This window comes from Lonchura striata, chromosome 4A (genome assembly GCF_050655825.1).
Source record: "Lonchura striata isolate lonStrDom1 chromosome 4A, ASM5065582v1, whole genome shotgun sequence".
Taxonomy (NCBI): domain Eukaryota; kingdom Metazoa; phylum Chordata; class Aves; order Passeriformes; family Estrildidae; genus Lonchura; species Lonchura striata.
In genome coordinates, this window is record NC_140742.1 from 8,093,038 (window position 1) to 8,106,527 (window position 13,490).

Here is a 13,490-nt window from a genome sequence, read left to right on the forward strand (position 1 = left end):
GAGGGGTGTAAATGCAGAGCAAATTAAAAAAAATTCAAGTCAGCTACAACAGATACTGTTCTTGGAAGGTCTCATTATTTTTGTTACACAAATTAAGCTGTTACCTTAAGCTTTGGTTTCTCTTTGTAAATATTTCCAATACCCTTTTATGAAGTACACAATTACATTGTGCCTTACATAAACTGAGTTCTATAATCTCTTAAATAACGGACTCCGCAGACAATTGAAAGACAATTAAGCATTTGTCTGGGAATGGTTACCTCAGCTCTCAAGCCAGCTCACTTCAGTAAGAATAAGTTCAATGCTTGCTCAGAATATTAATTTAAATTACAGAAATTCTCCTTCAAAAAGCAGCTCTTTTGCTCACCAACTCTTGTTTCAACAAATTTAGAAGTAAGGTAATTCAAAAATTCTTTATATAAGGATGCTAAGAATATAACTAGGCTAACAGAACAATCTCTGCTCTGTATTTCCCCTACAGCTATACAGGAATGAGATTATGTCCCCTTAGACATTGGTTTAAATGGAAGTATTCCCCAAAAAAACCCCAATAAAATTAAGAGAATTAATAAAGTCTTCCTCATTATTTGAAAATGAAATGAAGTATCAAACGAGATTTCTTATTGGAATAAAAACAGTGGGTAGGTCAACATCACAAGTGAACACACTTTCAGAGAATGAGCATTTTAAACAATAACACGATTCAATATGAAAAAAATTCTTTCCTTAGCAAAGCAAAATAAACAAGGAGCTGCCCTACCCAGAAAGGGGAAAGGCCACCACAGTGTCCCCAGGGCACAGCTCCCATCAGAAGGAGCCCTTTTCAAATACCTCATTCAAAACACCACCAAGACCTTTTTCCAAGGTGGTATTTATAGTAATGCCAAACCTGGAGAGGCATCATTTTGGAGGGTAAAAAAACACTGAGCAAGATAAAACAGGTGGGGTAGGATTGAAGAGTATTAAGCTTAATGAAATATTATCACAACATTATCAGACAACTGGTCAGCTAGAAAATATCTCCAAATTAAAAGCAAAATGGCATTATCAAGTCTGAATATCTCTAACACATCATAGGAAAAAAATTTAAAAAAAACTTAAAAAAAAAGCTTAGAGTCCTCTGGTTTGCATAAATCCTGGTACATATTTTTAGTTAGGGAGGTCACATTTCTAAGCCTATACTCTGCAGAGCAACAGGAATTCCTGCTTCTTTATTTCTTATTACAGTATCGAAAAGCTAATTTCCAAATAATTCTTTAATTTGTGTGGAACACACCTGTTAAAGTCAGAGTTCTAGCGAGCTATGTAAGCATTTAACATCAACATTAGAAAACCTCCAGTTAGAAATAACTGCAGAGTCCCTCCAGGCAGAACTGCTCTTGCACCAGGGCTGTTCTACAGCCCCACAGAGCTGGTGCTCCTCCCTGCTGCCAGGACAGGAAAGCTGCTGAGGGATCCTGTCTGGGTATTGCTTTTATCCTGTATTAGAGTCAGAAAACAGCTAACTGCACCCCATTGAGATGGAAGGGCTGTAAATACAGGAATAAAGTGGCTGTAACTCTATAACTGAAGCACACCTAATGAATGCAGCAAGCAGACTAATGCTAGAGTAAGTGTAGTCATGCAGGGAGACCCTGAAACATCTCAGCTCAGACATGTAAGGGAAGAATGTCAACATGGTAAAACATTTGAATCAAAATAAAGTTAAGGGACAGGTGATCATCCTGTTGAATCAAACTCATGCTGTATGTAATACTCAGAAAAAACCCAAGTTTTTCAAGGAAACTATAAAACACATTTGCTCTCTGTGAATGGCAAGTTTTAGACATAACTTTGATTATTATGTATGTAAGTCAGTGTCATTACAGAAGAAAAAAAAAACTACATACCAAGGCCTTAAGCATTTTAAGTGGAAAAAAAATAGCCTTACCCCAGAGATAAGAAATACTTTACAGAAGTCCAAAACAGGTAAAATCTGCAAAAAACTGGCAGCTTCCAGAGTGTCCTGAAGGTTGTCCATGTTAAGGGAAAGTTTTGCAGTATAGATGAAATCAATGATCTTCTTTAGGCCTATTTTGTTCACCCCATGAAGCTTAATGCACATTAAATCTTGTTCCTTCATTCCTCCTGAAACAGACATGCAAGTAAATGTGAATTATCATTTCAATGGGGTTGAAATTAGTTCATAAATTTATATATAATTAAAATATAACTTTAAAATTTAATCTTAAAACCCCATATGCAACAGTAGAGAGAGATGTTTAGTCCACAGTGTTGTTTTCAATCCTGGACTGATTCACACACAGCACTGAACTTGTGTCTGAGTGTGTGAATGAGAGCAATTTGGAGACAGCAGTACATGGCTTTAATAAAAACACCACCTGTGAACATGGCCTTGAAGTAATCACTTGCAGAAGCCATCATTGCTCTGTGGACAGGGAACACCTCATCACCATCGCCAGGAACGAGCGTCACATCGCAGAGCAAACCCTCCACTCGCAGCTGGTCAAAACCCTGCAGGAAAAGCACAATGCAAAGCATCCCTTGGATTTGGGAGGAGAGTAGGAATCTTTTATTTCCCTTATGTAAATATTTATTTACTTTTATGTATATGTGTAGTGTAGGTCCAAAAAAGTAACAAAGAAATAATTTGTCATCTTAAAACCATTATCTGTAATATATTCAATGATTAGTATTCATTGAAAACAAGCAGAATAATCATTATTTTCCAGATACAGCTGATGAATGCCAAGTACATTGGGCCTTAGAAAGTAGTTTTATTCAAATAATGAAGTTATTTTCAGGAAGGAGTTTATTTTGTAAGCTTTCACAATAGCAGTTGTTTCAGGTAGGAACTATATTTTTTGGACCTACTCCTTCTGGTCACATATGCATTCTAGATATAATTCTGTTCCACAGCAATTTAAGGGGTTTGCAGCCTATCAGGCTACCAGTCTGTGACCTGAAAGGAAAGCTGTTACCTGGTTCTATGATTATCAAATTTGTTACCACAGCAACATGCTAAAAAACCCCAAAATAAGCTCCCATTATACCTCTGATCTCTGAATCACTTATAACATCTAACCGTAATAAAAAATAAAATCATCTACAGCGCCATCCTAGAGCAAGATTTCTTCCAAAGATGTGCCTGGTTGTGTATTCTGGAGGATGGATTAAATACTCTCCTCCTTCATTCACTGCAGAACAGGAACTCAAACATAAAACATTTTCCTTCAAACTGGTATTTTTCTAATACTGGCAAGAATGTAAATATTGTCTCTATAATGTTTTACCACACAGTAGTGCCATAGTCAGACCCAGCAAATGGCATTACAGCAAACCTGGCAGGGCTCTGCCTAACATAATTAAATAATTATATTTAAGTGAGCTTTTTTGATACAGCTGTTACATCAGAGTTTAAACCTTGTTTCCTCTAGAAACTTCAGAGTGGCCTGGGATATGACCCCAGGAAAAGGCCAGGTTTTTATTCCAAGTAGCTGCTAAAAGTTGAACCTCCATCTCACAGGAAACCAAGTCCCAAGCACTGACAGCACAAGAACATGAAAGTTTTTTGAGGCTTTATAGGAATTACTAGACTAATAAAATGTATTGAGTAGACACATTACTTAGAGCAGCCAAAATTCTCAGTACAGCTCAATACAGGCATGAGAATATTTCATTACCTGTAATACCACAGAACTGTGAGTATTGCTGGTGAAAAATCTGGTGGTTCCTGTCTTCGAAGACTGCAGATGGGCAGAGACGCCCATATCGCTGCTGCCAAGAGACACTTTCATATGAGGATCCTCCTCTTCCACCAGGGATCTAAGGAAATTGGAACAGAGAAACCTTAACATCAAAGCCATTTTCATTCAGTGATCTTTTGTTCTAAACCCACAGTCTTCTGGGATGAAATGCAACAGCACAGAGGCTACAGGAAAAAAAAATCAGCAGGCAAAAGAATCAGTCCTTTGTGGTTCTCTTCAGCTAATTCAAGAAAGGGAAGCGTTAACAGTCTCTAAAAGGCACAACTGCTTTTTGGCTTGTAAGTTTTTTCTTTTCCTTCCATCCCCAGCTCCTTGATTTAGACACTTGCACGCTATGTTATTTCTACAATCCAGTATTGTGGGATGTTTATAGAGGTTTCATCTGGTTTCCAAAATCAATCATCATAGTTTTCCTTGCCAAACTGGTGAAACATTAAAACTCTAAGTGTAATATTAAAAAAAAGTATTTTCATTCTTACAGCTTGCATTACCTCATCCATGCATAACTATTCCTAATAGAAAATATACATCATGGAGTTTCAAGCTGCAATTGGAGTTTGTAACCTGCTTTTAGAAACAGACAATTAGAATTACTTTAGGATATTATATCCAGTATTCTGCTACTGTCCAGGCAAATAATAATTTTAATTTAAGATTTGATTCCAAGCAATTACTGTCCAAATCTAGACAGGACGAGCTAATTTTCGGTAGAATTGTTAAAGAATTACTGCAGTATTATTAGCCTACTATTTTAATCTTCAGATATAAATTAGGGTACATCTGAAAGCCTAACTATGCTAACCTGTAATTATTATACTATGTAAATAAAATATTAATAACAACTAGTTTCTGTTATTTCTGGGATCTAATGTTCTACCTCTGAGCCTGTGTAGAGGTATAATGAATATGTATGCAATTTTAATTAACAAACATAAGCCATTAATCCAGAGAAGAGGGCATCTCCATTGTTAATCAAGTATCTCCACATCTCAAAAAAGATTTACAGCTGTTTGACATAATTGTTGCAAATTTCAGATACAGAAAATTTTCCAAATTTTAAACATGCAGGTTAAAACATCTGCCTTCAAACTAGTTTCAGAAATTACTTTAAGTAACAAGAATGTGCTTAAATCCCCCTCCTTTTCCTGAGTTTTGGTTATGATTATTATGTAAGGACAAATTCGGAATTTGTGGAAGCAAAATAATTTCAGAATTTCCTTTTAAAAAAAAAAAACATTTACCCCACCTTCTTCATGTGCAAAGACCATGTAGAGTACTTTCGGAAACCCTCATAGCATTGATATGCCTTGTTCAAAACCATGAGTACAAAAGGTCAGCTACAAAAACATACTCAAAACAAATTCACCATTCCACAGCGTACATGGGTTTGAAACAGTGAGATTTTATGCACACAGACATAACATTGTAGGAGCAAGGGTACATCCAAACAACCGTGACTTCTAATCTACTCAGCTGAGTAATGTGGATGAACTGCAGCATGCAAGATTTGTGCTATTTTTTAAACACAATTATCTCTATTTTATAAAACAAGTCCAGAGTAATTTAAACAAAGTTTACAGGGTTATACCTTACAAAAGGGCTCTCCAGACTATCTCTGCATCCAAAAAATACAACTATGCAACAGAGCAGCAAGCAGTTGCTGGCTCACAACCCAAAATACTTTTTTCACTTGGTTCTAGGGTGTTTTGGGTTTGCTGAATTCTGTTTATTTCAGTTTTCATAGAATCGCATGGAGGCAAGAGTCTTATATAATTTCAAAGGACATCTAAATCTCTAAATTTATACATGTCTTCCTAAGAAGAAATACAAAATAATGTGGGGAGACTTGCAAGCGTGGGTGTGAAGAACAACAGATTCAACAAGCACCAATCTGACTCTTTGCTCTTGAAGCATCTTCCCAAAATGTCAGATCAGATAGATGTTACATGAAGGAGTATTTAAAATACTTTCTCTGAACTCACAAGAAAATATAAAGTGAACACATAATTTTAAATCATTATGAAAAGAAATAGATAAGTAAGCCAACCTCCTTGGCTGTTTGGAGTGGGCTTTTTACCATGTTTGCCACATCACCTTGACTTCCTGACAGATAGCATAATTCATAAATTTTACAAATGAAGGCAAAGACCTAGAGCATGATTCATTTATTCCTAGAATGGCTGGGATAATGGAAGCATTCTTCTGAACATGACACAACTTCCCATAGCTCTGTTCTCTATAGGTCATCCTCTATAGAACACCATGCCTTGTCAAAACTGCACAGCCAACAAAGAGGATACAATAAAGATTAAAATTCTTGCCATACCTAAAAGTAGACATTTGACAAGCCTGGTGTGGCTATAAGCAGTTGTCTACCTGATTTCAATATATAATGAGCAGTTCTCTATCACACACATAAGCTCAGCAGTTCACCACCTGAAGTTCATCTGTAGAAAAGATTTTCACTATTTCTCTTCCACATTTGCTGTTACATATGGACAAAAATTTGCACATGTGAATGAGGCATTAAAAACTGAAAAATCCACACTATAAAAATTCACCTGAGCATAACTTTTACAATTCTAGTCCTAAACCTTAACTTGTCTGCATATGATTCCATGTGAATAAAGACAAGCAGATTATAATAATGCTATATGGGTTTTGGCTTATATCTAAACAACTACGACCAAAAAAAAAGTGATGTGGGTTTTTTGTTTCTTTGTGGAGACTTGGGGATTTTTGTTTGATTTGTTGTTGTTAAATACACCACTACAGCTTAACAGTTCTGGAGGGCTGTGCATCCTCTCCCTTCTGCAGAAAGTGACATTCAGCAGCTGGCTTTGGCAGAAGTTCCAAAGCAAGTCAGCAATAACACCTGGCAATAAGGCACTGATCCCCTGAATCCCAACCCTGTGACATTCACCAAGAGGGAAAGAGCAGTCCCAGAGTGACCACAAATTCTGCCTGCTTGGTAGCAGCTCAGCATTTATCTCCACACACCACAAAGGACCTGTCTTTGTAAGACAAAGTGAAATTGCAACAGTGCTTAAGCTCTGTGTTAACAGCACTACACAAAGAGCAAAACCCAAGCATTGCATCATGAATCCTGTAACAAAATCTTAAAGTACTCAGAATGTAGCTTCTGATGCAGGGGCTGTAACATTGAGATTCAGAAATAACGTTGCCATTCACACCCAAAACAGATGGGAAATGTGCCGAATGTCCAACTGACTTCCCAACAAAACCACAGTAAGTACATCTGTCTTCTTTGGACACTTACCAAAGGCATTATTTACATTTATTAACATAGGTCTACTAAGCACTATCATTAACTCAATAGTAATGAAGATAAACATATTGATTTTTTTTTTTTTTACTTTAAGTACAGTATATCACAATTAAGCATACTACCAAAGGAGAAAGTTAATTCACTTTCTAATTAATTATATTGTTCTGATCAATAGAAATCATTAAACAAGAAGTGCAGCAGTACCATTTTTAACCAGTCTTAAAAAGTTAGGAAATAAAAGTTAAGAGAAGTTAAAACTACAGTAGCATGTAGTGAGAATTCACAACAAACTGCTCTAAATGTGGATGTTAAATCCACCTTCAACACACACACTTGGTCTGGAGAGGGTTGAACATCATAGTATTAAGACAAGGGAATGTTGGACTTGAATTAACATTGCAAGAGGAAGGCAGAGGAGCTGCCTGACTTTCTGCAACCTCTGGCTTTCAGCTCAGAGAAAGGTGCCAGAGGTTAATTACTTGCTATCACAAAGTAGGTTGAACCAGAATTTTCTTTCTAACCGCATGTTGATTCTTTCAAGTACAGCACAGTCTTTTTCCTAGAGGCTACAACCAAATGTGCTTTTCTCATGACTCCAAGTTAATCCTCCAAGTACTTCCAACTGATATTTTTGTAGTGATGAAATATGGAGTGTTCATTATATGGATATTAACATGCATTAACTTTCCAGAAAATACTGACAAATTTCACTGGCTGGAGTTACAACATGACTCACAGAGACAAATTGCTTTCTAAGCCACTTAGTAAGTATTAACCTGTTGAAACAGTTCAGAGACATCCAGGTGATGCATGATAAGCAAAGATCTTTGAAAATTGTGACAGAATTTATTCTCAACTAGAATATTCAAATCATGCAGTTGCCATTTTATAGAGCTTAGTGGCACAAATGAAATAAACCAATATTCTGTTATGATGTTTTCTTCAGTAGTAGTCAAGTTTGTTCTGATGCATCAGGAACAAGGCAATTAAGAATATTATTAAGGATTTGTTCATTTCCATCAGTAAACCATTCATCTATTTTTCAGACTATTGTAGAAACTCTTTGAAAACAAAGTAAGGACATCAGCTTACAGCTACAGATATTTTAGAGTGCATGTTCTCCAATTTATTTAAAACCCAGTCTTTACATAACTCAGTAAAAGCTTTGCCAAAGCCAGATCAGCCAGAGAGCAAGTTCTTAATTCAGTGAAGCTCAATAGCTCATTTTTGAAAGGACTATAACCTTATTTTCTCTGTCAAATTACTGCTCAATAAACCATGACCACAAGTGTTCTGGTCACTGGTAAAATGGCTTCTGGTGCAATCACCCCTGGCACGTGCCAGGACTCTGGTATTTATCAGGTAACACAGAGATTTCAATTTCATATTAGGTTATTCTTAGTGCAGGCCAAATCTTTATAATTTTATGACCTATCAAAAAAAAAAAAAAAAAAAAAAAAAAAAAAAAAAAAAAGCCCTGGTACATCCCAGGGCTATGCTATGCATGCACCTATGCATGTAATTCCCTAATGAACCTATTAATTAAAAGGCCAGTGAAATACAATAAAACTTTCAGTTGCTATTAAAAATACAGTAACTTTTTATTTTATATGCAGAATCTGCCAAAGAGTATTTAATTAAGCTTAGGTTCTTAAAAAAAAAAAAATTATTGCTGTCTTCCCATTTTGAACAGATGTTCCAACTTCCTGAGTAATGAATTTAGGAATTCCCCAACAAAGCACTTGGCCACCTTGGAGCTCAGTAAGCAGAACAGGTAGGGCAGTATTGTATTAAAGAAAATCTCATCATATGTTTTAAGAAATTCAAATATTAATATAATGTAGATGAAAAAAATTATGCAATCATGGTATTTCACATTTCCATTCCATATCTTCTATTCATACAATTTCAAGAAATCCTTTATTCATGCAAAGAAGTTACTTTTATACTTGTCCTCCCCTAAAATAACATCTCTTCCTTTTATTACAACTTTTTATCAAGAATTTCTAATTTAATCCTTTTATGGTATCAGCAACCCAGTAAAATTAACTAGCTTTTATCAACTGCTGATGATTTCTTATTACAAAAAAGTTTCTATAGGAAATGCAAGTTCATATTTTAAAACAGATACATGACTCCAGCTAGGAGAGAAAAGGAAGAGAAAAGGTAATTTTTGTTCCAATAGGTCGGCATAGCAAATGAACTCCTCTCCACAGACCAAGGAGCAGGTTCCAGCTTCAGTTCTGGCTTTGGGGCACACAGGAACTGACACTGCTGCTGCTCAAAAGCCAAATGGAACATGAACACAAGAACAACACTGGAAGGCAGGACCTAAATTGCTTTGCACGGACACCTCTGTGACACACACAGTGCATTAGGAGTGGGAATCATGCCTTTTTGTCCTTTATCACTATGACCAGTTGTCCTACACTATTGGTTTCAGATGTCACTGTTTTTACTGGACAGTTTAAAGACCAAATTTTTATTAGATGAACTTGAGGCTGCTGCTGAAACTAAAAACGGCTTTTATTTGTCTAATCAGGCTACTGATTTTGTTTAAAATGCTATTTAATTCTGTTCACTTGAAAAGGGCTGCCACAACCAGAAGTTTACAGACCTTCTGCCTCAAGTGAATTATCACTGCACTGTAAGTACTGTGAATGCAATCTCCTAAAACAGCTAATGGCAGCTGGTGCCGAATATTGCTTGCTTTGGACAATACTCTGATGTTTATACTTTAATATTTCACTTTTTACACCTGATCTTTTCCATACATTAGACAGGCAGCAGTAACAGCTGAACATTTAAAAGTATTTGCTTAGTAGCTTCATACTGAGCTCTTTTAAATCTCCACTCCAGGAGAAAGGCACAAAGTAAAACATACCGTTTCTTAAATTAAAAAGCATATAGGTGTCCCATTTTCTACCTTTCCTCTAAACTGAAGGTGTTCTGTAAAAGTGAACATAAAAACAGGCTCTATACAATAGACCAAAGCAGTGAGAAGTGGGTTTTTACTTTGACAAGGCTCTGGCCAAGGGAAGAAATGAGGATACAGGACTTGCAAAGCCCCCAAAACCAGCAGAGAGGCTGAAGGTCGTTTGTGGGCACACGCTGTGGGCAGAGGCAGGCAGTGCCCCAGCCTTACCTGCTCCTCTGACACACTCACAGCACAGGATGCTCGTTGCAGTGAGCAGCTGAAGAAGGTGAACTCAGTACAGAAGTGATGTAGCCTGAGCAGCTCTGCCAGCACCATCAGCAGAGGCAGCAAGGCTACAAAGGGGAACAACAACCACAACCTCACTTGAAGGACAGGGACAATGACATGTGCTTAACCACAGGCTCCAGGTGAAGCTATTTCTAGAAGCAATGTTTTGGAGACTAGTACTTAAATGTCAAGCCTTAACCTTTCCCTTTTTATTTTTTCCTCTTTTTTTTTTTCCTAGGACTTCAACATACAATCACCATATTGTGTCCAACCACACAAGCCCACAACAGAAACTATGAGAGTTACAACAAACACTCGGGTGACTGAAGATATTGTCACTGTTCCCAGCACTGGTGGATGTCAATGGCAAGTAGGAGAACACAGAAACAAAGATACTCCCAACATCACTTAAACCTTTTTGTATCACTTTCAAGTAAGGCCACACTGCAACCAAAGCCAGCAGAAGAGGACTGAGCAACATCAACTGTTTTGGTATGAATTCCCAAGAATATGCACACAGAAAACATTCTCTTCAAAACTCCTTCTTAAACAACTAAACAATCACAGGTCTCAAGCTGTTTGCAGCATAATTACAGCCCGCTGGTTAATTCAAATTTGTTTTCCACAGAAACAAAGCAATATTTGGCTCAGTCACTGCTATAAAGCTTTTATTCCTAACAGCATTTAATCTCTCTGGGAGCCTTAGCATCACATCCACATTTATCTGTTTGACAAAGGGTTTGAATTCACTGAGCCATTCGTAGCTTAAATCTGCAGAGTTGCATTGTTTAATGATGCTAAATTAGAAACAGTTCACTAATGACTTTTTGCCAAAGTTGGTGTTTGTCTCTTGATTCCTACTATTAGAAACAGAAAAATCAAGAAAATACACATTTTGTAGCTTTTCTACATAAGGAGAACTATTTTATTCCTTAATGTTGAAGAAGGTAGAATAGAAATGAGATTTCACAATTTAGGCTGGACTAACACTGCATGTATTTTCTGCTCTTTATATCTGGTCTTAAGTACTCAAGAGTTAAACAAGAACTTTGACTAGGCAGCTTAATACTTCCTGTGTATTAAAAAACATCAAAACCATTCTGCATGCACCAGCAGATTAGAGTTGTACCTCATGTGTCCTTAGTTTCCACACACAGAAATTATTAAGTTAACAGAATGGCCCCTCAGAGACAAATATAAGTCTAAGGAGGCACCTGCACATTCAATATTTGGTCATAGAACACACATCCCACTGTATTCCTGCAACCAAATTAGGAACTACTCCTTTCAACAGTGCTAGAGGTTTTTTCCCTATATACTGGTCAGAATAATTCTGATAACTTAAAAGTCGGTAAGATTATGACTCTAGGGTTTGGGTTTTTATTTACCAATCCTCTTGCTCAGTCACTTCTCACAGATGTTTTACCATTCCTTCATGCAGTCTGCTGGAGAGGATGTAGAGGGGCATTAATTACTGTCATTTGTGAAATATTTTTCCCTGTGTGATAAAGCTTTTAGATCTATGCATGCCAGATAAGAGGGGCATGTCATTCATTCATCCCATGAAAAAACACAATTGCAATTTAGACATTGATACAATCTTTGTCACTGCTGGACAAAATATTACGGCAGTAACATAGATGCACACTTCACTTTAGTGTGATAGCTACATATTATTACACTACAGTTCCCATTATTGCCATTTAGAACAAGCAACTACTATTTTAAAACCCAAATATTCACCAAGCACTTTTTGAAAATCCATAGGCAGCCCCATCCAAATGTCAACAGAAAATACCACTTAACACTAGAAAAGTCAATGAGTAGAATGTGACTGGAGAACAAGATTTTTTTCACCTTAACAAAGAAATAATGGCAAAAATAACAAACTGGCAGAACTGACAGGCTGGCAGAACAGGCTAAGCAATATATTCTAGATAATTCAATAAAGATGCTTTACCATGTCACAACACAATGTCAATATTACAACAGCCTGCTGTATAAGGAAAAGTGTGTAATTTTGGGGACTTTTAGGCCACATCATCCCCTATAAAGTCTCCTCAGAAAAAACAGCAGCCCCAGGAGTCTTCATGATAAACAAGTTGGTTTTTTCTCATTTTTATCAGTTTATTACAGCAATGAAATTTGCTGTACGAATGAAATTTCAAACTTAGAATAATCTATTGAAATACCTATTATATAAAGAGCAGAAGAAATATCAACAGGCACAAAGGAGAACTCTATCCACAAAATTTCTGGGATTAAAAGCAATCTCCTACTAGTACGATGCAAGCCTCTTCTACTCTCCACTCATCCAATTCATGTTTTTGCACGTATTGTCAGATCAGTTTAAAATATATTTGAGGTGAGGTGCATATTGACTTCCAACACGAAGTTTGAAATATCTAGGAAGGAATGTCATAAAATGGAAATGTTGCCAAAGACAGGTGCATGTGAATATCGTGTAGCTGTCAAATGCTCAGGACCCAACAAAAGGATCCATTTCCTAAAAAATGACCTTTGAAGGCAGCAGACATAGGGTGGTCTCACCAAAGACAGCTAATGCAGGTGGTCTGATGAATTACACACATACACCTTTTCCCATTTAAGTGTATATCACTGTATAGCATAGATTAAAGAGCTCATTGTAGAGCAAAGCAGATATCTGGAAGAAGACACAAAAGCATTAACCTGTATAACCAATATAAGCAGCTAAAGCTAATGCTGCTTACTCCAGAGTATTAAGAATTTATTATACTTTTCTGCATAGTAACTGATTTCCACTAAAGCAAAGCATTTCCTATCAGACAAATTTCATAAGCACATGACTCAGGATAGACTGTGTAGTAAACCCTTTGATAGCAATACATTTGGAATAGCACATCTGTTTATTTCTCCTAATATTAGTCAGTCATTTATAAAAACACATGCAAAGGATACTTTCCATTTGATACTATTCCATATCAAAGGATAGAAGGCACTAAGATTACAAGTGGATTATTTTGAAATAAGAATTCTTTTATTTTACTTATCTTTGAAATTGGAATGCAGGTGACTAAAACCACTTAATTGAACATTTAACTTTCTAAAAAAACAGCTAAGAATATTCATGCATGACATAGCCTTAACAGAACAGACTTCTGTAAAGTGTTTTTGTAAACAATATTTTTGCATTATTGAATTCTTTGTAGATGTTCATCATAGAACTTTAATCTCCTGAATTTCCGAA

At 36.4% G+C, this 13,490-nt stretch overlaps 1 protein-coding gene across 22 annotated transcripts in view; it reads right to left on the reverse strand.

Annotated features, from left to right (window-relative positions):
- The window catches only part of KLHL13 (kelch like family member 13), a 79,877-nt gene that overhangs the window by 19,477 nt on the left and 46,910 nt on the right, over positions 1–13,490 (reverse strand). For all 22 annotated transcript variants that reach the window (XM_021548457.4, XM_085570955.1, XM_085570946.1 and 19 more), the window contains 3 exons: positions 3,684–3,825; positions 2,382–2,514; positions 1,931–2,127 (listed from right to left, as the gene is read on the reverse strand). In XM_021548457.4, coding sequence (XP_021404132.1) covers positions 1,931–2,127; positions 2,382–2,514; positions 3,684–3,825 — 472 coding nt within the window. The remainder of the gene's footprint in view (positions 1–1,930; positions 2,128–2,381; positions 2,515–3,683; positions 3,826–13,490) is intronic.